Raw genomic sequence first — 21,247 nt, 5'->3', positions numbered from 1 at the left:
ACGGCCTATATATTCTGCTATATTCACCATTTTCGTCTCTGGTCCGGAGACGCATGGCGTCGTTGCGCCGTGGAGGGCGGGTAGTGTTAGGACTGTGCGATAGGTGTGGCCATGGTATTAAGGTCCTGCCTTCCCTCCATTTAAGGAGGCTGGTTTGGATGCCGGGTGTTCTAATCTCAAACCTCTAACCTATGGCGCACAGCAGTGCAAATCATTAATTTGCAGCTTGCTGCTTAGTTAGGCAGGTAGGGAGAATTTCCCCTTATGGGTTAAAATTGTGGGTACCCCTTTTCCAAGTCAGATTTGTGGGAATCTCCCACCTAGCTAGTCTGCTACCTGTGGTACTACCGCTGCAGGTAGCTGTGGTGTGGGTGCGGCCCAGGAAGCTACTGGGAACACACGGTCATTAATAATTGTGTTGTCTAGTGGTGAAGTAACCACTAAGACTAGTATTCATTTAGGCGGCTGCTTTATTCTGCAGTGACAGCTTCCCTGTGTAGCTAACAGTGAAGCACCTAGTTTGAGGTGTAGCCCGGCAGTGAGGTTAACTATCAGGCCTTGTTCACACCAGTGCAGCCTGCAGTTCAGAGCCCAGTGGGCTCCGCAGGATATTTGTTTATTTTAGTTTTTTTTTAAATATATCCTGTACTGTAATATACCTTTGCAACAAATTTTATAAAATTTGGTAAAATTACTTGGATTGAACCCATGTATCTAAAGTGAAAAAAACAATTTTGAACATGGTCCTGGTTTAGTGTACATGGTGGATTATATGGTTATACATAGACAAACAGAAACAGATAACTATGCACGTTTATTGAAACCTCTTTGAGGTTACCACCCAAAATTGAAATAAAAAGTGATTTTATACGGTGTTTCTCAAAGGCGGCCAGGATGCATATTATATGATGGAACTGAAAATATATCAGACTGATCATTAGGAGATGTTTTGCTGTATATTAATTTGAAAAACGAATTCTCTGTAAACAAACAAAGTCAACCTTGGTTCACAACTGTGCTGGCTTTCTATTCTGGTCTATCAGAGGACCAGAAGAATGAAAAAACTGACCACAAAAATAGCTAACTCAAACGGAGCATGAAGGACTCCATTGTCTATAAAGGGTCTGTTGGGTGTCTGTCGAATATCCATCATTTTTAAATGAAATTGCCAGATGAAAAAATTGGGTTTGTAGGACTTTTTCGTCTGGTGATTTTAGACCAATCTGCATTGGATGGACACACAAGTCACACAATGTGGACAATCCACATTGTGGACAATCCACATTGGATGGACAAGATTAGTTAAAAATAAAAATAATATTGAAGATAAACAAAAAGAAACACAATTTTAGTAGTTAGTTTTAGTTGTTTATATAATATTGTCATATGACACCAAATACTTTGCACAAAGTTGGTATCACCAATACAGTTTATGTACTCCAAAATGGCAGGTCGTGGGGGCCACACGGTGGCTCAGTGGTTAGCACTGCAGCCTTGCAGCGCTGGGTCCTGGTGTTCAAATCCCGCCAAGGGCAAAAAAACCATCTGCAAGGAGTTTGTATGTTCTCCCCGTGTTTGCATGGATTTCCATCCCATATTCCAAAAAAGACATACTGATAGGGAAAAATGTACATTGTGAGCTCTATGTGGGGCTCACAATCTACATTTTAAAAAAAAAATAACAAAAATGGCAGGTCGTACTTAAAAATGGAAGTACGATCTGTACACCCCTCCTACATACATCCCATATACTCCCCTCCCAATCTTTATTTAACATATATAGGTCATCATCATTTTGACCTCATTCCCAATAACCTTCTCTGGAGGATGAATCTCATTGGTATCAAATGCATTGGTCATATCCCAGCCATTAACAAAGCCAACATTGAGGTCCTTGAAGATAATTTCCATGATAATATAATGTATAGATGCATGGAAGTCACTGAGAGTTTCGTAATTCTTATCCATGGCGCTGGTATTCTCAGTCTTAATAATGACTTTAGTCTCTGGACTTCTGAGAAACAAACGCTCTATGGCGCGGCGTATATTATAGAGTCTCTTGATGAAGTAATAAACGGGGTAGGCTCTGAAATGTACTCCGATGTTCAGGATGACCAAAGTTCTCTTATCACCTCTTAGTAAGTCGATTTCTCGAGTGATGGTGCGTTCCTCTTTCCACGATTGGTATGAGGTGCTAATAAAAGGGAAGGTGTGCCTCTTCCAAGATATTTTCATATTCCGAGCTATGTCCAGGTTTAATAGTTGGCGAGCCCAATTGTCTTCGTAAAGATCGAAATTTCTGAGCGCTGCAAGAAAACAGATAGATTAGATAGATAGATAGATAAATAGATAGATAAGATGTTACTTTATCTACTTTATTTACAAAGTTATCTGAAAGTTTGTGAATTTTCTATCTTTCTGCATGAATTTGAAATAAAATTTTCGCACAAGTCAAAAAAGTTTTTAAATAGAATCAAATCAAAGAAATGTGTCAAAAAGATTAGTCCATTTATTAATAGAAGAAATGATCCTATATGACATATCTTTGAGTGGTAAAGGTATGTGACCCTTTGATTTCAATATTTGGTGTGACCCCCTTGTGCAGCGTCTAAATTTTTCTGGTACTTGTTGATCATTTCTGTACATTCGATTTGGAGGAATTTTAGTTCATTCCTCTTAAAAACAGCCTCAACTCTGTTATGTTGGTGGGCTTTCTCCCATTGAACATCTTACTTTAGAACCTTCTAGAACATTTTAATTAGGTTAAGGTCAGGATTTTGAGCTCCAAAACTTTAACATTATTCTTCTTTAAAAGAGTTGTCTGGGCAAAATTGGACAACTCCTTTAACTTTTAATTCAGCTAGGGTAAGTGAAAGAAATAAAAAAAAAAATCATACTCACTTGTCCCTGTTGCTCCGGTGTCCTCCCGGTGCAGACCTGTCCTTGTGCTGAGCGGGTCTGTTCTGAAGATCTGCTAAAGCCACTGATTGGTCTCAGCAGTTATGTGACCACTGAGGCCAGTGAGTGGCCTCACAGAAGAGACCCGTGACATGGTGCTGGTAGTATCATGGTTTGCGTCTCTGTTTTGCCACATCTGGGCCAGGACTGTAATGAAATAATAAATTTAAATTATACCAGAAAATCTGAAAGGAAAATTTCAGGACAACTGTCTGTTAGCTGAACCTCAAGAAAACATAGGTAAATGCAGCAAGACCATGGGCAGATTTATTATTCTTTATAAGTCATTTTTATGGAATAAAAGGTGTAAAAAGTGGCAATTTTTTTGCGTAAGTTGTTTGTACTCAAAAAATTAACCGAAAAGCTCTATTTTGGCCATTCTAAAGTTTAAAGCCCTTTAGTTGCTTAGAAGTTACCTTGTGTTGCTTTGTGGCCTTGTGGGCTTATACACCTTGCACTTGGTGTGATCTTTATTGGTAGACCACTTTTGGGTAGGGTAATAATGGTCTTAAATGTCCTCCATTTGACTGTGGACTGGTGAATCCTACCACTTTAGAGATGGTTCTGTATCCTTTTCCACACTGATGAGCATCAACAACTCTTCTTCTGAGGTCCTCAGAAATTTCTTTTGTTTGAGCCATGATTCATTTCACCTTGAAATTATCTGCTAGTCCTAAAGGTTCACATACTTTTGCCACTCAGAGATATGATATCGGATCATTTTCTGAAGCTGATGTGGCTTCTGGACAACTAATATGCAGGAAAATAAAAAATTCTGATGGGGTCGCAAACTTTGAAGCACCATTGTGGTGCACAGTATTATGGCAATATTATACATACAACTTATATTATAACTTGCATTATCTAGCTAACATCTCCATAGTAAAGAAACAATTCTGGATCATGTTGTCTTAAAACTTATGTGCTCTTCATCCTGGAAATGGATGAATAAATTTACAAGTGGGTGTTACTATTCTCTATGTCAGTGGGATGCGTCCCTACTAGAGATGAGCGAACAGTAAAATGTCCGAGGTTCAATATTCGTTTCGAGTAGCCCCTCAATATTCGACTACTCGAATCGAATATCGAACCCTATTATAGTCAATGGGGAGAAAATGCTCGTTTCAGGGGTAGGCAACATTCGATCAAATTATACTTACCAAGTCCACAAGTGAGGGTCGGGCTGGATCCTCCGTGCAGTGTTCGCCTTGCAGCGTCCCCGCGGCGTCTTCCGGCTCTTCTTTCACTCTGCCAGGCATCGGGCCTGGGCAGAGCCGACTGCGCATGCCCGCACTACAAGCGGACATGCGCAGTCGGCTCTGCCCAGGCCCGATGCCTGGCAGAGTGAATGAAGAGCCGGAAGACGCTGCGGGGAAGCTGCACGGAGAAGACTTCTAAAGGTAGGAGAAGAACCAGCATTGATTGACCGACTGTATAGCATTCGGCCAATCAATGCTGGTTCTGCATCGAACTTTTACATTCGAACAGCGAGTGGTACTTGATCGAGTACGAGTATTTCGAATACCCTAGTATTCGATTGAATACCTACTCGATCGAGTACTACTCGCTCATCTCTAGTCCCTACCATAAGCAGCCAAGTCAGGAGAGGAAAAAGAACTTCATTAAAGGGAGTCAATCATGAGAACCCAGTACCCCGTTAAATAAGTTGGGGTAACAAGAATAAATCAGTGTTCTTCCCTTGTTAGTTGATGTTTCTATAGTTTCTATAGCTGTTTGTATCAATATGAAGATTAGTTATTTGGAGCAACAAGGGTATTGCTGTTAATCTCTCTGGAGCAATGGTGACACCCCGGTTGTTCCAAAAAAGAAACAGAGGCAGCGAGACACAAGGGGAAAGCGCTGTTTCACTCAGGTGACCCTAACCTATGTATCTCCAGGGCTGAGTTGACATGCTGGGTTCTTGTATCTGACCCCTTTAAGATATTTTTATTTTTGAATTCAACTTGGTGATTTTTACTCTTTTGTTATAAACAGAACTCACTTTTGATTTTGCTTCCCATGTAGTAGAACCATTGTTTTACAGTTGAGTCCCCAAACATGTGAATAAACTTCCCCTTCAGACAATTGTCCATATCTTCCAGATTTGTATATGTCAGCAGGCTACATCCTTGTGGATACCATACATTCTTCATGGCATATCCACTGGGATAGCTCAACTTCATTCCAGTTTTGCATTTTTCATTAATGGGAATATTGCCTGTAAAACAAAATCACCAAAAAATAATCTGTGGTTGTAATCCATTACCTTATTAAATCTATAGGGTGTGAGAAGTTGACAGGCAGGGTACTGGAATCTCGCTATATCTCCCCCAGGTTTTTAACTTATGTGTGGTGCAATGCAGGTCTTGAGTAGGCCTTGGCACCAAGTGTGAGTCCTTGGTTAGGGAATAAGAGAAGGCGGCTGGGTCTGTCCAGTAAACCTGAGTCCGATGAGACAAAGTTGTGCTTGTTTTGTTATTGTGGCTAGTAGTAAGCCAGATGTATAGTTAGGTTAAAATTTCTGTTTCGTTAGTTGCTCAGACGAGTAGGATTTTATTTTGTTTTTGCCTGAAGTTAAGGCTGTGTTTTATTTTGCTCACTTTAGCGCCTGAAGTGAAAGTTTATTTTTTTCTGTTTTTTTTTTTCTAAATAAACCAGTTTGCTGCATATTTTGTGTCCCTGTCTTTGACAAGGAAAAGCAATTCCGCAACTAAAATTAACATAATTTGTTTTTTCAGAAACACCGCTTTTCTTCATCTCTTTTTTTTCTTCAATACTTGAATGACAGTAACTAAAATCTTACTTTGTAGGCACTGTAAAACGTAGCATTTTTTACACTGTTTTTCTGCAACATGGGTCCTTAGCGTTAATGTGTTCAGTGGATTATTCAGGTCTGCTAAGCCTCCATGTGGTCTCAATAGGAAGAGTGGAATCGGCCATGGCTAGACACCTCTGGTTCCCTTGAGAACAAAACTATAGGGCATGTTGAAATCCAACATGCTAGAATCTTCCTTTCCTGACTTCTGCCATTGGGGGAAGTCAGATTATGGATTAGTAAAGGGTTACAAATTGTTGTAGTTGTACTTACTGTGGTTGCAGTGAGATACATTAAAAGGATGAAAATCTGTCGGGATTTTCGCTCTGACGTTGGATCTGGAAATTAATGTAAAATTATTTTACCAGTAGATAGAAGGAAATTAATGAAAAGGTTTCTTATAACTTCCATTTTCGTTAATAAAAATATATAACTAGCCTCTGCCGGCAACTTTGTCTGAGTGTTGCTCCGGCGTTTCAGCAGTTTTCAAGCTGTCCTGCTGCTGAACTTGTTCCTCATGCCATGCCTGTGATGGTTCTGGCATCTCAGCAGCTGGCTAGGATGCCATATAATGAGCGTGTTGTTGGCATCAATGATCCGCCTTATCCGGCGTTTCGGCGGCTCTAAGAGCTGCTTGACGCCTAGCTTGCGCAATCCCCCTGAGCTCCTCTAGTCTAGCACCACCCAGTGTTGTTCTGAATGAAATAGTCCTCCTAGGAGCGTGTGAGCTAGTCAACAATGTTAACAAATACTGCTCCACACCCTATTACAGTAATAGATTCATAATGTATATCTATAAATATAGATGACTCTATTAGACATACCCTTGTTATGAATAGGGATAAATAAAAATCTAATGGAGTCAGCAGTTGGTCTAAAGTCAGTAGAAAACTCAGAATGAGTAAAGCTAATCGAGTAGTGCTGGGTCAGCTTGTGTCCTGCACTGAACTGGCTGCCTCTATATAGGGATCAACCTGGTCTGACCACTCAATACCGCTGAGCCTTCCCTTAAACTACTCCCCATGCAGCTAAGATGTTAATAATTAGGCTCCACACGTTTCTACCATAAAGAGGATCATCAGGAGGGATAATAAAGATGAATAGGCTACAAATTGCGGTGAGAACTACATTTCCCGAGGCTCTGGTGGTGAACCGTGGTACTAGTATGAGAGCTGACGCTGGACGCTGGCTTGGTTCCTCCTTTTCACACAGCTTGCGTCACCCTTCCAGGGGCAGATTCCTCTTATACAGTGTGCTTTAACCTTCTCACTATCCACAAAATGTATGCAATGTACGACTAACATACAGGGTCGGAGCTATGAGGTCCATGTAACTATTACCCTCACAGGTTCTTCTTGTACCCAACCTCCATATCTCCTCGATGCAGCACAACACAATGGACGTCTTTTAGCTGGCTTGGCCCAGCCAAACCAGTGACTTTAGCTGGCTTTACTAACGACTCAGGGAGAACATGGCTCCTCACATTTTTGTGTCCTCCTAATATAGGGTGGAAAAGATATACTGTCTCATCTCTTCCCTAACTGGAGGCTCCTAAGTCATGTATCGTACCATCAGCTCAACCTTCACCTCAGTGGTTTGATTCATTGCACAGGAATTACAATGACAGCCCAGATATGGCAATACACCTACATAAGACAATTCAATTAACTTTTTTAATTCTCCCACTGGGACTTTCTTTTTTTTACCAATGTTCCCATAAAAGTTATATGTTAACCAGTTTTTAACAAGGCTTTCCGCTATAAAAATCGACTTCCTTATTTATACATGAAAAGTTCATATCAGGCTCTTAACACAGGATACAGTTGTCCTTTATAAGATATGACAGGGGCAACACAGTGGCTATCACTGCAGCCTTGCAGCGCTGGAGTCCTGGGTTCAAATCCCACCAGGAACAACATCTGCAAGGAGTTTGTATTCTCTCTCCATGTTTGCGTGGATTTCCTCCCACTCTACAAAGACATACTGATAGGAACAGGGGTGGGAGACTTTCCCTGATGCTACGGCGGCTAGCTAGGCCCTGCCTGTGGGTGGTGGTCAGCTGTTCCCAAGCTAGCCTTGGCCCTGACAACTCCTGGCTCTCTAACACGAAGACAAAGCCGAAAGATAGGGGAGAGAGCTAGGGACTGAGGATGCTAAGGTGGTCACCCCTAAAGAAACCAAGGTGCAGTTGCAGACAAAACAAACAGGATGGGATGTGCTGGACAACAGACACGCAGCACAACACAATACGCAACAAGAGAATGAGGAGAGGGATAGTGGAGAGGTGAGGAAAGGGTTAACACAGGACTGGGGCAAAACAAACTGGAACCCAAACAACCTCACAAATACCAAGACCATGTCAGTAGAGATGAGCAAGTACTGTTCGGATCAGCCAATCCGAACAGCACACTCCATAGAGATGAATGGATGCACCTGGTACTTCCGCTTTGATGGCGGCCGGCCGCTTAACCCCCCGCGTGCTGGTTACGTCCATTCATTTCTATGCGAGCGTGCTGTTCAGATCGGCTGATCCGAACAGTACTCGCTTATCTCTACATGTCAGGCAACCAGAGCTGAAGGACAGGGTAGAGTAGAAGTTTGGAGGGACAAACCAGACTCACAAACAAGGCAACACTCACACCGCTTCCAAGTCAGCTGAAATTTCCAGAAAGAATCCTCCTCACAGCCATGAATTCTAGTTGGATGCAACAAAAACCGACAACTAGTGGAGCCAGCCCTCTTCCTTATACAGGCCCCAGAACCGTCCGATAGGATGATGGTAATGACCAACACCTGAGGTTCAATCCAAGGAACCTCAAGTATATTCTGGAGGCCGAAACTCCATGCACAAACAGATGGCTCAACGGCAAGGCAACCACCAGAAGACCATAGAACACTGGATCAAATCCCCACCAGAAACACACACAAATTTTATACAAGTATTCAGGTCGTGACACCCACTTAGATTACTGCAACACCCTTCTCCATGGACTCCCAGCAAACACCCTCGCCCCCCTCCAGTCCACCTTAAACTGTGCTGCTTGCTTAATTCACCTACCCCCTGTTCTTCATCAGATGCTTCCCTCTGCCAATCCCTTTACTGGCTACCCATTGCCCAATGTATTGAGTTCCAGCTACTGACATTAACATACAAAGCCATCCACAACCTGTCCCCTCCATATATCCTCGACCTAATCTCCTGCTACCTGCCCACACATAACCTCAGATCCTCTAAAGACCTTCTACTCCGCTGTATTCTCATCCGCTCCTCACACAACCGTCTCCAAGATTTCTCTCGTGCATCCCCCATACTCTGGAACTCCTTACCAAGACACATAAGACTGATCCCCACAATCACGGGTTTCAAGAAGGCCCTAAAGACTCACCTATTCAGGAAAGCCTACAACTTCCAATAACATTATCACCACACCACCATCTGAACAGTCTCCCCTTCACTTTCTGTCTCTATCCCTCTTCCCTCATAGATTGTAAGCCCGTGCAGGCAGGGCCCTCTACCCCACTGTGACAGTCGGTCATTGTTAGTATCATATCTGTTTATATATTTTATGTACTGTATGTAAACCACCAAATGTAAAGTACCATGGAATTAATGGTGCTATATAAATAAACAATAATAATAATAATAATACATAATAATAATGATCTTGTCTGCAGGCCCACATAGTACAGGTAACTAGCAGTGAACACATTAGAGGATGGAGGAGACATAGCCAACCCGGAACCCCCAGGTTTATTGCCTAAATTTGTTTGTAGGTATCTTGATAAATATTCTGGCACCATGTGGCTATGAGCAATTGTGAAGGCAATTTATGAATTACTACAAACATTCTCTCTAAAACCAGCCATTACTATACAATCCTAAATCAAAGGGTCATGTTAATACAAATTTTACAAATGATGATTGCAAATTAATGTAAGAGTATCTCATGTGATCAAAACACTATCCATTGGATATTATCAAGGTGGTTCCCAATCCCAAGTTGACATGCCTCACCCTTACCTGGTATACAAGATACCAACTTCATATGTTTAACCATTTTCTGATGTAACGCACTTACTTGTCAAATAAGCTCTTCTCAACTGTAGTGAATAATGTCTTCTCCTTTCTCCACCAGCCCTTCACTTCACTGAGAGAGTCACAACTAATATTCTGAGGTTTAATACAGTAAAAATATTCTTCATCTCGTACATCTTTATACTCACATAGTTCTTGATTTTTATCCAGGTCAAATCCACACATGACCTCCTTTTGTACCTTTCCTTTTACAAACTTGCCCATATGGTCTACATAGCCATGCCATTTATTTCTATATGTCCACAAGGCTGAGGCTCCTTCACTTGGGTGCATTAGAAAGAGTTCAATGTTAACTTTACCTTCCCAGAATAATATGAAATGGACATGGTAGGAACCATTATACAAATCCTCAATCCTTCCCGAAGACCCTGCTTCAAGCTCTGGTGTGTATATCCTTGCTCGTAAAAAGTCTCCTCCGTAGGTTTTCTTCTTCCCCAAGTAATCGTACATATCCACCTGAACGGTTAGATGGTCGCCAACACAATAGCTGTCCTTTGGATTTTTTAAGTAGCCCTTGCTATGTTTTGCACTACTTGTATGTGATATATCAGTGATGTTTGTCTTGGGAATCCTTTGATCAATCTCATTGAAAATTTTATCTGTTATCATTTCAATTTCAGATATGTGTTGGATTGCTTCATTTGACAACATCTTGGGGATCGCTGGTACGAAACACTAAGAGGAATGGAAACATTTTAGATTCCGGTACAGTTGTTCATCCATTCAACACATTCGTGTTTTTGTAAAAAAATATATTTTAATAGAGTCACTGTAAAATAATTAATTAGGTCAAAAATAACTCAAACTTTTACAAAATAAAAATACTATGTTGGAAGAAGATAAATTTGTGGCTCAGTCAGCCTCCCTGGCACTTAAAGAAAAAAGCCACCAAAATTGGTCCTTTATAGGAACAGATGCAGCAACAATGAGTGACAATTACAGAATTTGAAGAAAAACTTGTGACGCAATATCAGGGTGACGGCCTGCCAGTTCAAAAAGCTAGAATATTTTATAAAATGGAAAGGATTTTACCCTTTCCTGACATCCGCTGTACTATTACAGCAAATGTTGGGTATTTAAATATGGTGGCCACTCAGGAGCTGAGTAGCTACCATAACCATCAAATCTCTGCTGTATTATACAGCAGAGACCCAGTGATAATACCCAGGTGCGGGTGTGAGCACTGATCGAGGGCACCCCTATTGTATGAGGTCCAGGGCCAGCAATCAGTCGCCATGACAGCCGGGAGCCTATTGAAGGCTCCAAGGCGTGTCCGCAATAATCTGTACGACAGACTGCTCTATGCAGCTTCTCGTACAAATGCTGATATTTTGCAAGGCATTGCATTAGTGATCTGACCACTGGGGTTCAAGACCGCTAGGAGGGATCGCCTATTGAAGGTTCTCAGACTTGTCATCAGTATATTTCTATTACAGGCTGAGCTAGACCACCTGTAGGTGGTTTAGTGTCCCAAATTGCATTGACAGATTCCCTTTAATAAGGAGTCAGTATGTATGCTATGGGTGTTTCAGTGCTTGGACATCCAAGTTCAATAGACCTGGTGCCCAAGTCCTCCTTTATTCCTCATTTTCAAAGAGATGTGGCTGAGCTTGTGGGCTTCAGTTCTATCCAAATTCTATGGAACTAACAAAAACATTTGACCCACAGTGAGGGTCTTGAGATATGTGGATAGATTATAACAAGTCTATTTGGTGGGTAAATACATACCTTCTTCAGGTTCTTATGAATGGCAATGCTTACAAGAAAGAAGAACATAACTGCAAAAAACAGCAAATTCTTTGATGGCTTTGTAAGGGCCATTAGACCTGAAAATGAAAAGAACAGACTGCAGTCAGTATTTGGATGACACAGCTCACTTATTGTAGACTGGGGAAGGTGAATTAAAAAAAAACAAAAACAAAAAAACAACAATACTCACCTGCGCCAAACTGCTACGCCCACACTGCTCTATTACACCCTCCTAATACACCCTCCTTCCCTTCTCCCTTCTTGACATAACAGGACCAGGGAGCTATACTGAAATCTCTCCTGGCTCTGTGTTCTCGCATACACACCAGCGTATTAGAGATGTGTGGAGCATACGATTTTGGAGCAATGTATCCGCCCTTGGTGCTCCAGACTGCTCTAAACTGCTACGCCCCACACTGCTGTAATACACCCTCCTTCCATGACATGACAGGTCCAGGGAGCTATACTAAAATCTGGCCCAATGTTCTCACATTCACACCAACGTATTAGAGATGTGTGGAGCATATGAGTTTGGAGCAATGGAGCCACCCTTGGTGCTCCAGACTGCTCATATGCATATTTTAAAATAAAAAGCAGAACAAATCATTTTGCAGTATTCCGTTTATCCCCAGAATGGAATCCTTTATAGCTTGGTCCTCAGCATTATTCCTCTCCTGCACCCCAGCATGGCTTCCCCTCTCATTTTTGGTTCCTAGCATTGCTCCTATTTCCATTTTGTCCCTTCGCTGCTAATCTTGACAATACTTCCTGGCATTTCATAGGCCAAAATCTGAACTTTAAAGCCCACCTGGGAATACCCTAAGCATTTTGGAGTGAGATTTACATAAAACCCAACCCAGTTCCCAGAATTTTCCTGACAAAATTGGGACTGTTGGAACGCATGCTCATCATCTAAGTGGCTCACTACGTATGTAAATCCAATCTGTGGCCTTTTCACCGAGGTTCCCACTGAAACTTTGCTCAAAAAAGTGGTCATTTGTTGAGTAAGGGGATGGTCTGCTCCCCTTCCCACCACCGGCATTTTTCAAAATTCGATTTTTGTTATTGACTCCCCACCTATCAAACCCAATAGCTTTTTTATTTTTCAGTTCACAGAGCCATATGATGGCTTAATGTTTGCAAAATTGTACTTCATAAAGAGGTATCATTTAATAGTCAATACAATGTACTGGGAAGCTGGAAAAAAATTCAGAATGAGGTAGAATTGAAGAAAAACTTCATTTGTGCAACTTTCTTATGGGCTTTGTTTTTATGGCGTTCACTGTGCAGCCAAAATGAAGTCATTGATTGCCTATGGGTTGATTCGATTCCAGGGATACCACATTTATATATTTTTGTTTAGGTTTTAACCCCTTAAAAAAAAAATAAAATCCAAAACAGCAGCAGTAACACTGGGAGATTGCTCAACTAGCAATTCCCTTACACTGGTGTTTTGTATGCCAATCTTAACAAAGGCAGCAACTGGCACATAGTGCACCTAAATTATCAAGAGGCCACTTCATAAATCAATGCTGGTGTTTGCCGGAATGGAAGTCTACGCCAGTTATGAACTGGGGTAGAATTGCTATATCACTCGCACCAGAAAACTGGTGTGACTTATAATAAAAATGTCAGGCCAAGGTGTCCCAGCTCCGACCTGCCCCATTTGCTCGCATTCCAAGAAAGTGCCGAACAAAGTGCAGAATGGAGGTTGTGGCCTCAAAAAAAGGCTCTCCAAGGATACACCACATTATCACCTATGGAATACACAATGAACTGATCATAAAAACCTACAAAACCAGTTCTTTTGTGCAAATCCTAAGAAACAATATCACAGTTAGCGGCCACTTGGAGACAAGTCAAAAATGTAGAATAGAAGAATGTCGTATTACACCCTTGGAAATATACAAACACCATCACAACCACATTGTAGGCAATGGCTAAAATGTGGATACAAAGAGAGTCCAGATAGGAGGTGGGAGGCAAACAACATAGAGAGGCGCAGAGGAGGTAACGTAAGGTGAGTATTAGAGATGAGCGAGTACTGTTTGGATCAGCCGATCCGAACAGCACGCTCCATAGAAATGAATGGATGCACCTGGTACTTCCGCTTTGACGGCGGCTGGCCGCTTAACCCCCCGCGTGCCGGCTACGTCCATTCATTTCTATGCGAGCGTTCTGTTCGGATCGGCTGATCCGAACAGTACTCGTTCATCTCTAGTGAGTATAAATGTTTTTTTTTAATTACTTTTTTAGAGTATAATAATTTACCGGCAGAAGAAACAACAGAACAGAAGAAACAATGAAATGTTATCAGTGTGAAAGTGCCTTAATAAAGTTGTTGAGGAGCTCATTGATTGGGTTCTGATTCCTTATTATCCAGATATAGCTGTAGGTATCCCTTTAAAGATAGTCCCTTTAGGCTAAGGCCCCATGTAGCAAGCTGTAGCCAAAAAATACTATGGGAAAAACTGCATCGGAAACGCATTACAAATTTTCCCACAGCGCTTTTAACAGACAGAGGTTTGCAGAGGTTTCCTCTGTGGACTTTGTGTTTCAATGATACCTATATGGAAAAAACAGAGTTTCCGTAGATATAACTGACATACTGCGATTTCCAAAAACACAACGTTTTTTGACATCACAGCATGTCTGCGGTGGATATTTTTCTGCAATGTGTGGATGGGATTAGCCAGAATCCCGTCCACTTTGCGGTTATCGTAAAACCAAATTGCAGAGTTTGCGCTACATGGCACCCGAGAATACAATGAGAAAAAAGCCTTTGAATAAAAAAACATGAGACAAAACGTTTTGTGAATATTGACCACAACATTATTTAACAAATATTTTACAATGAATTAACCTCATACGATCTGTACCCATAAAAACTATACCAAAAGATTTCTCTCCTAATCTTCTCCAAATGTCACCACTGGTCGCTAGCTGGCATGTGGACCATCTTTTCTTTCCTCCGAGCATGGACTTCCACCATCCACTGTAACATTGAAGATCCCAGACAATTCTCCACCAGCCTCATCCAGCACATGGAGAAAATCCCAAACTATAAGGGATGGTGCGTAGGTGTTTCTTCACCAGATCTGTTAGGTAAGAAAGGCTGTTACTTTCCCAGCCACAGTTTACATATCACCTTCGTAAACCCCTTCCTACTGGATATTGTTCCTCCGCCTTGTTTTATTAACCTTTGCTTATCCTTTGCAGTCACTGGCAATGTCATTTTGCATTTTATGGACTCTCAGGTGTCTAAACATAAAAGGGAAACGCTGCTTAGAGTAACACCGCACTTATAGAGTATCGACAGAAGGATTATACCAACACTAGTAAAACATGATGCCAGTTTATTGCCCAACCTTGAGTTTCTTCTAGAAGGAGGCAGATGAAACCCAAAGCTGAGCAATAGACTTGTGTGTTATTTCCTTTAATTTAGTAAGTATAATGAAATCCTTGTAACCAGTATCAGAAAAAAATAATCATTGTTAACAAGTGAAAAGGTTGTTTTTGGTATATCTGTCTTTTAACCCTTTACTCCACAATGTATTGGCACACACTTATAACAAGGGTATCCATTATATCTATATGTACACATATAAAGTCTACTGTAGTATTACTACACATATATATATATATATATATATATATATATATATATATATATATATATATACACAGTGGGGCAAAAAAGTATTTAGTCAGTCACCAATAGTGCAAGTTCCACCACTTAAAAAGATGAGAGGCGTCTGTAATTTACATCATAGGTAGACCTCAACTATGAGAGACAAAATGAGAAAACAAATCCAGAAAATCACATTGTCTGATTTTGTAAGAATGTATTTTCAAATTATGGTGGAAAATAAGTATTTGGTCACCTACAAACAATCAAGATTTCTGGCTCTCACAGACCTGTAAGTTCTTCCTTAAGAGTCTCCTCTTTCCTCCACTCATTACCTGTAGTAATGGCACCTGTTTAAACTTGTTATCAGTATAAAAAGACACCTGTGCACACCCTCAAACAGTCAGACTCCAAACTCCACTATGGTGAAGACCAAAGAGCTGTCAAAGGACACCAGAAACAAAATTGTAGCCCTGCACCAGGCTGGGAAGACTGAATCTGCAATAGGCAACCAGCTTGGATTGAAGAAATCAACTGTGGGAGCAATAATTAGAAAATGGAAGACATACAAGACCACTGATAATCTCCCTCGATCTGGGGCTCCACGCAAAATCTCACCCCGTGGGGTCAAAATGATCACAAGAACGGTGAGCAAAAATCCCAGAACCACGCGGGGGGACCTAGTGAATAAACTGCAGAGAGCTGGGACCAATGTAACAAAGCCTACCATCAGTAACACACTATGCCGCCAGGGACTCAGATCCTGCAGTGCCAGACGTGTCCCACTGCTTAAGCCAGTACATGTCCGGACCCGTCTGAAGTTTGCTAGAGAGCATTTGGATGATCCAGAAGAGTATTGGGAGAATGTCCTATGGTCTGATGAAACCAAACTGGAACTGTTTGGTAGAAACACAACTTTTCGTGTTTGGAGGAAAAAGGATACTGAGTTGCATCCATCAAACACCATACCTATTGTAAAGCATGGGGGTGGAAACATCATGCTTTGGGGCTGTTTCTCTGCAAAGGGGCCAGGACGACTGATCCGGGTACATGAAAGAATGAATGGGGCCATGTATCGTGAGATTTTGAGTGCAAACCTCCTTCCATCAGCAAGGGCATTGAAGATGAAACGTGGCTGGGTGTTTCAACATGACAATGATCCAAAGCACACCGCCAGGGCAACGAAGGAGTGGCTTTGTAAGAAGCATTTCAAGGTCCTGGAGTGGCCTAGCCAGTCTCCAGATCTCAACCCTATAGAAAACCTTTGGAGGGAGTTGAAAGTCCGTGTTGCCAAGCGACAGCCCCAAAACATCACTGCTCTAGAGGAGATCTGCATGGAGGAATGGGCCAACATACCAACAACAGTGTGTGCCAACCTTGTGAAGACTTACAGAAAATGTTTGACCTCTGTTATTGCCAACAAAGGATATATAACAAAGTATTGAGATGAAATTTTGTTACTGACCAAATACTTATTTTCCACCATAATTTGCAAATAAATTCTTACAAAATCAGACAATGTGATTTTCTGGATTTCTTTTCTCATTTTGTCTCTCATAGTTGAGGTCTACCTATGATGTAAATTACAGACGCCTCTCATCTTTGTAAGTGGTGGAACTTGCACTATTGGTGACTGACTAAATACTTTTTTGCCCCACTGTATATATATATATATTAGAACTTTACATGTTCCTGGGATGGTCTTGTATAGGGGACAGCAGTAAAGCGAGCCCCACAGCTTCACATCACGTAAAATGTCCTTATGGGCTGACTCTGCCCGTTCACCTAGGAGGAACTTGCTCAGCTGCTTCCACCTGGTTTATGGTGGCAACTTTCTGCATGGAGGACCTTTGAAATACTAAGTGAGGGAATTACAGAGCGACTAGCTAAGAAAAATATCTATAACTATAAAAACCTGTATTGTGGTAATTCAACTCCAACTAGTACTGTCCCTGTTCAGTCATTTACAAGGAAGCTGACATGGAGAATACCACCAAAAAATGCCAACAAAAAATACCTAAAAAGAGGATGGATCAAAATGAAATGTAAAGGGATTTCCCATAAACATAACCATATTTAAATTTGTAGAAAATTAAATGTTAAACATTTTAGCAAATAATAATCATTAGAGATGAGCGAGTAGTATTCGATCGAGTAGGTATTTGATCGAATACTACTCGTTATTTGAATGGAAAAATTTGATGCAGAACCAGCGTTGATTGGCCGAATGCTATACAGTCGGCTAATCAACGCTGGTTTTTAGAAGGAATTAAACCCAATAAAAGGAATTAAACCCAATAAAAGGATTACCCAAGTCCTCGACTTATTTATGAACAGTGCGCAGCAGAAAGAACAGAAAAATACGACGGATTCGATACTTTGGATAAATGTGCCCCAGAATGGGCGAGGCTTAGAAGTGTCTAACATTACAAAACATTTTAGGAAAAGAACAAATATGGAACAAATTTACTTGTGCAAAGTAGACCAAGTTTACAATGGTGCAATGAATTTACGACAATTTATTTTGTGCGCCATAAATGCCCATCGTGCGCCACGTATTTGTCTCCTCTACAAGTATGAGATGATTTGTGTCTGCTTATGCTATTCCAAGAATTGTAGGTGCTTCATGTGTGTGCCGAATATTTGTTTCATACACCTGCAAGTTTTTGTGTACAGATTTTGTATATATGCTTTGTGCCAAATATTGGTCTCATGGTGAAGTGCGACACTTTGTTAGATGGTATCTGAGTCAGAATTTTGGAGCTTCTAGAAATATTCCATATTTACGAAGGTCTGTACAACAGGTTCGTGTCTAAAACTATGAACGGATTAGTGCAAAGTTTGGCAGTATTGATAAATTTGCCCCATTCTGTGCAGAGGATTTCCAATGGCCTAATAGGACGGTTAGTGTCACCTTCTTTTCCCTCACTTTCCCATGCTCCACCTCTTGTTCCTACTGAAGACGACAGGTGGACAACAACCTGAAGAGTCCAATGAGTCTCCAGACATTTTATAGTTGAAGCTTTCAGTACACGGAATATTTGTTTAAGGCAAAAACAGACACCAGACTGCAAGTGAGACATATAAACAGGCGCAAGCAATGAAATCAACCTGGCTATGGAGATGTGCAGAGCAAAGGAAAGATCTAGAGATGAGCTTCTTTGTCCTCATAGACCAACTACCATTAGGAATTCATAGGACAGACATAGAGAGCTGCACAGTCTCTACATCAACTATGTCCTCTGTCAAAGGTCTGTGAAACATGGCTCCATAAGCAGCCCCCCCCCCATTGTTGCAGTACCACCCTTAATTTAGTCAGCCTTCATTTAACCAATTAAACGGGTTGTCCAAGACCAGACAGCGATCTATTGATTTATTTTTTTTATGCCTTATCTTTAGGTAGATTCTGCTTGAAACTCCCATACAAATGAATGGAAGGCAGAAAAAAAATTCCAGAAACGTTTATGAGGAAGTTTTTGAGCTTTTTTTGCATACACAAACAAGAAAAACACTTTAAAAAATACAAAAAAAATTAGGAAACAGAACCCTGTGTGCTATAACAAAATAAATGCTTCCAAAAACTCAGAAACCTCTGCAAAAACTGCTTCAGAATCCGTGCGGGAAAAAAGCCTCCCATTGACTAAAATGGGTTCCTTTTTGGAGTCAATGGGAGGCTTTTTTCCCACACGGATCCCGACGGAAATCCGCATCAGATCCTGCGCAAAGAAACTCCTTGTGAAGGGACTCTAAAGGGATTAATACTTAAAGGAATTTAGTAAAATAGACTAAACTAAGGGTGCATGCACACTACGTAACGCCGGGCGTGTATGAGAGCCGTACACGCCGGCGTTACAGCAGGGCTGCCGAACACTTCCCATTCACTTCAATGGGAGCGCTCGTAAACGCCACTGTTACGAGCGCTCCCATTGAAGTGAATGGGAAGTGTTCGGCAGTCTGCCGTAATGCCGGCGTGTACGGCTCTCATACACGCCCGGCGTTACGTAGTGTGCATGCACCCTAACTTATACTTGCTTGGAAAATTCCTCGCCGATCCAGCACCGTCGCACCATTTGTTCATGTTGGTTTCTGTTTACTTTCCCTACAGTGATGATGCCAAGTACATTGACATGACCACTGCGGCCAGTCACATGTAAGCACCACCACTAAGGCCAGTCATTGGCTGCCAGGGTCATGTGCACATGTACGCACGTCATCGATGCAGGGAAGTAAACTGGAACCAGTAGGCACCAGGAGTAACAGCGCTGGAGCAGCAGGAGATTTTACAGCTGAGTGTATATATACAGTATATATATATATATATATATATATATATATATATATATATATATATACAGTCCTATGAAAAAGTTTGGGCACCCCTATTAATCTTAATCATTTTTAGTTCTAAATATTTTGGTGTTTGCCATTTCAGTTTGATATATCTAATAACTGATGGACACAGTAATATTTCAGGATTGAAATGAGGTTTATTGTACTAACAGAAAATGTGCAATATGCATTAAACCAAAATTTGACCGGTGCAAAAGTATGGGCACCTCAACAGAAAAGTGACATTAATATTTAGTAGATCCTCCTTTTGCAAAGATAACAGCCTCTAGTCGCTTCCTGTAGCTTTTAATCAGTTCCTGGATCCTGGATAAAGGTATTTTGGACAAACAATTCAAGTTCAGTTAAGTTAGATGGTCGCCGAGCATGGACAGCCCGCTTCAAATCATCCCACAGATGTTCAATGATATTCAGGTCTGGGGACTGGGATGGCCATTCCAGAACATTGTAATTGTTCCTCTGCATGAATGCCTGAGGATTTGGAGCGGTGTTTTGGATCATTGTCTTGCTGAAATATCCATCCCTGGCGTAACTTCAACTTCGTCACTGATTCTTGAACATTATTCTCAAGAATCTGCTGATACTGAGTGGAATCCATGCGACCCTCAACTTTAACAAGATTCCCGGTGCCGGCATTGGCCACACAGCCCCAAAGCATGATGGAACCTCCACCAAATTTTACAGTGGGTAGCATGTGTTTTTCTTGGAATGCTGTTTCTTTTTGGACGCCATGCATAACGCCTTTTTTTATAACCAAAAAAACTCAATCTTTGTTTCCAAAATGAAGTTGGCTTCTCCAAATGTGCTTTTTCATACCTCAGGTGACTCTGTTTGTGGCGTACGTGCAGAAACGGCTTCTTTCTCATCACTCTCCCATACAGCTTCTATTTGTGCAAAGTGCGCTGTATTGTTGACCGATGCACAGTGACACCATCTGCAGCAAGATGATGCTGCAGCTCTTTGGAGGTGGTCTGTGGATTGTCCTTGACTGTTCTCACCATTCTTCTTCTCTGCCTTTCTGATATTTTTCTTGGCCTGCCACTTCTGGGCTTAACAAGAACTGTCCCTGTGGTCTTCCATTTCCTTACTATGTTCCTCACAGTGGAAACTGACAGGTTAAATCTCTGAGACAACGTTTTGTATCCTTCCCCTGAACAACTATGTTGAACAATCTTTGTTTTCAGATCATTTGAGAGCGGGCTGTCCATGTTCGGCGACCATCAAACTTAACTGAACTTGAATTGTTTTGTAGAAAGAAATGGTCCAAAATACCTTCATCCAGGATCCAGGAACTGATTAAAAGCTACAGGAAGCGACTAGAGGCTGTTATCTTTGCAAAAGGAGGATGTACTAAATATTAATGTCACTTTTCTGTTGAGGTGCCCATATTTTTGCACCGGTCAAATTTTGGTTTAATGCATATTGCGCATTTTCTGTTAGTACAATAAACCTCATTTCAATCCTGAAATATTACTGTGTCCATCAGTTATTAGATATATCAAACTGAAATGGCTGCTGCAAACACCAAAATATTTAGAACTAAAAATGATTAAGATTAATAGGGGTGCCCAAACTTTTTCATAGGACTGTATATATATATTATTTTATTTTTTTTAGATTTTTTTCAAAGAGGCATTTTTCAGGCGAACGGAAA

The 21,247-nt window shown here is 41.2% G+C and overlaps 1 protein-coding gene across 1 annotated transcript; it reads right to left on the bottom strand.

The window, feature by feature from the left end:
• Window positions 1-1,770: 1,770 nt before the first annotated feature.
• Window positions 1,771-12,660, bottom strand: LOC142210100 (NXPE family member 4-like). The gene is made up of 6 exons (XM_075279129.1): window positions 12,384-12,660; window positions 11,598-11,695; window positions 9,853-10,544; window positions 6,047-6,111; window positions 4,961-5,176; window positions 1,771-2,306 (listed from the first exon to the last, which is right to left on the bottom strand). Exons 1-6 carry the CDS (start codon window positions 12,658-12,660, stop codon window positions 1,771-1,773), a joined length of 1,884 nt encoding a protein of 627 aa, XP_075135230.1.
• Window positions 12,661-21,247: the final 8,587 nt, after the last annotated feature.

Source organism: Leptodactylus fuscus, chromosome 6 (genome assembly GCF_031893055.1).
Source record: "Leptodactylus fuscus isolate aLepFus1 chromosome 6, aLepFus1.hap2, whole genome shotgun sequence".
NCBI classification, from domain to species: Eukaryota; Metazoa; Chordata; class Amphibia; order Anura; family Leptodactylidae; genus Leptodactylus; species Leptodactylus fuscus.
The sequence above is the reverse complement of the archived record's forward strand: the minus strand, read 5'-3'. Positions and strand labels throughout refer to the sequence as shown.

What these genes read in the sequence shown, in the direction of transcription:
- LOC142210100 (XM_075279129.1), bottom strand. Translation starts at nt 12,660, where the DNA reads ATGCCGGTGGTGGGAAGGGGAGCAGACCATCCCCTTACTCAACAAATG. An exon ending in GGCCTATGAAATGCCAGGAA is followed by an intron (nt 11,696 to 12,383) that starts GTATTGTCAAGA and finishes TTTCATTTTCAG; the next exon opens with GTCTAATGGCCCTTACAAAG. An exon ending in TGTATCTCACTGCAACCACA is followed by an intron (nt 5,177 to 6,046) that starts GTAAGTACAACT and finishes TTTGTTTTACAG; the next exon opens with GCAATATTCCCATTAATGAA.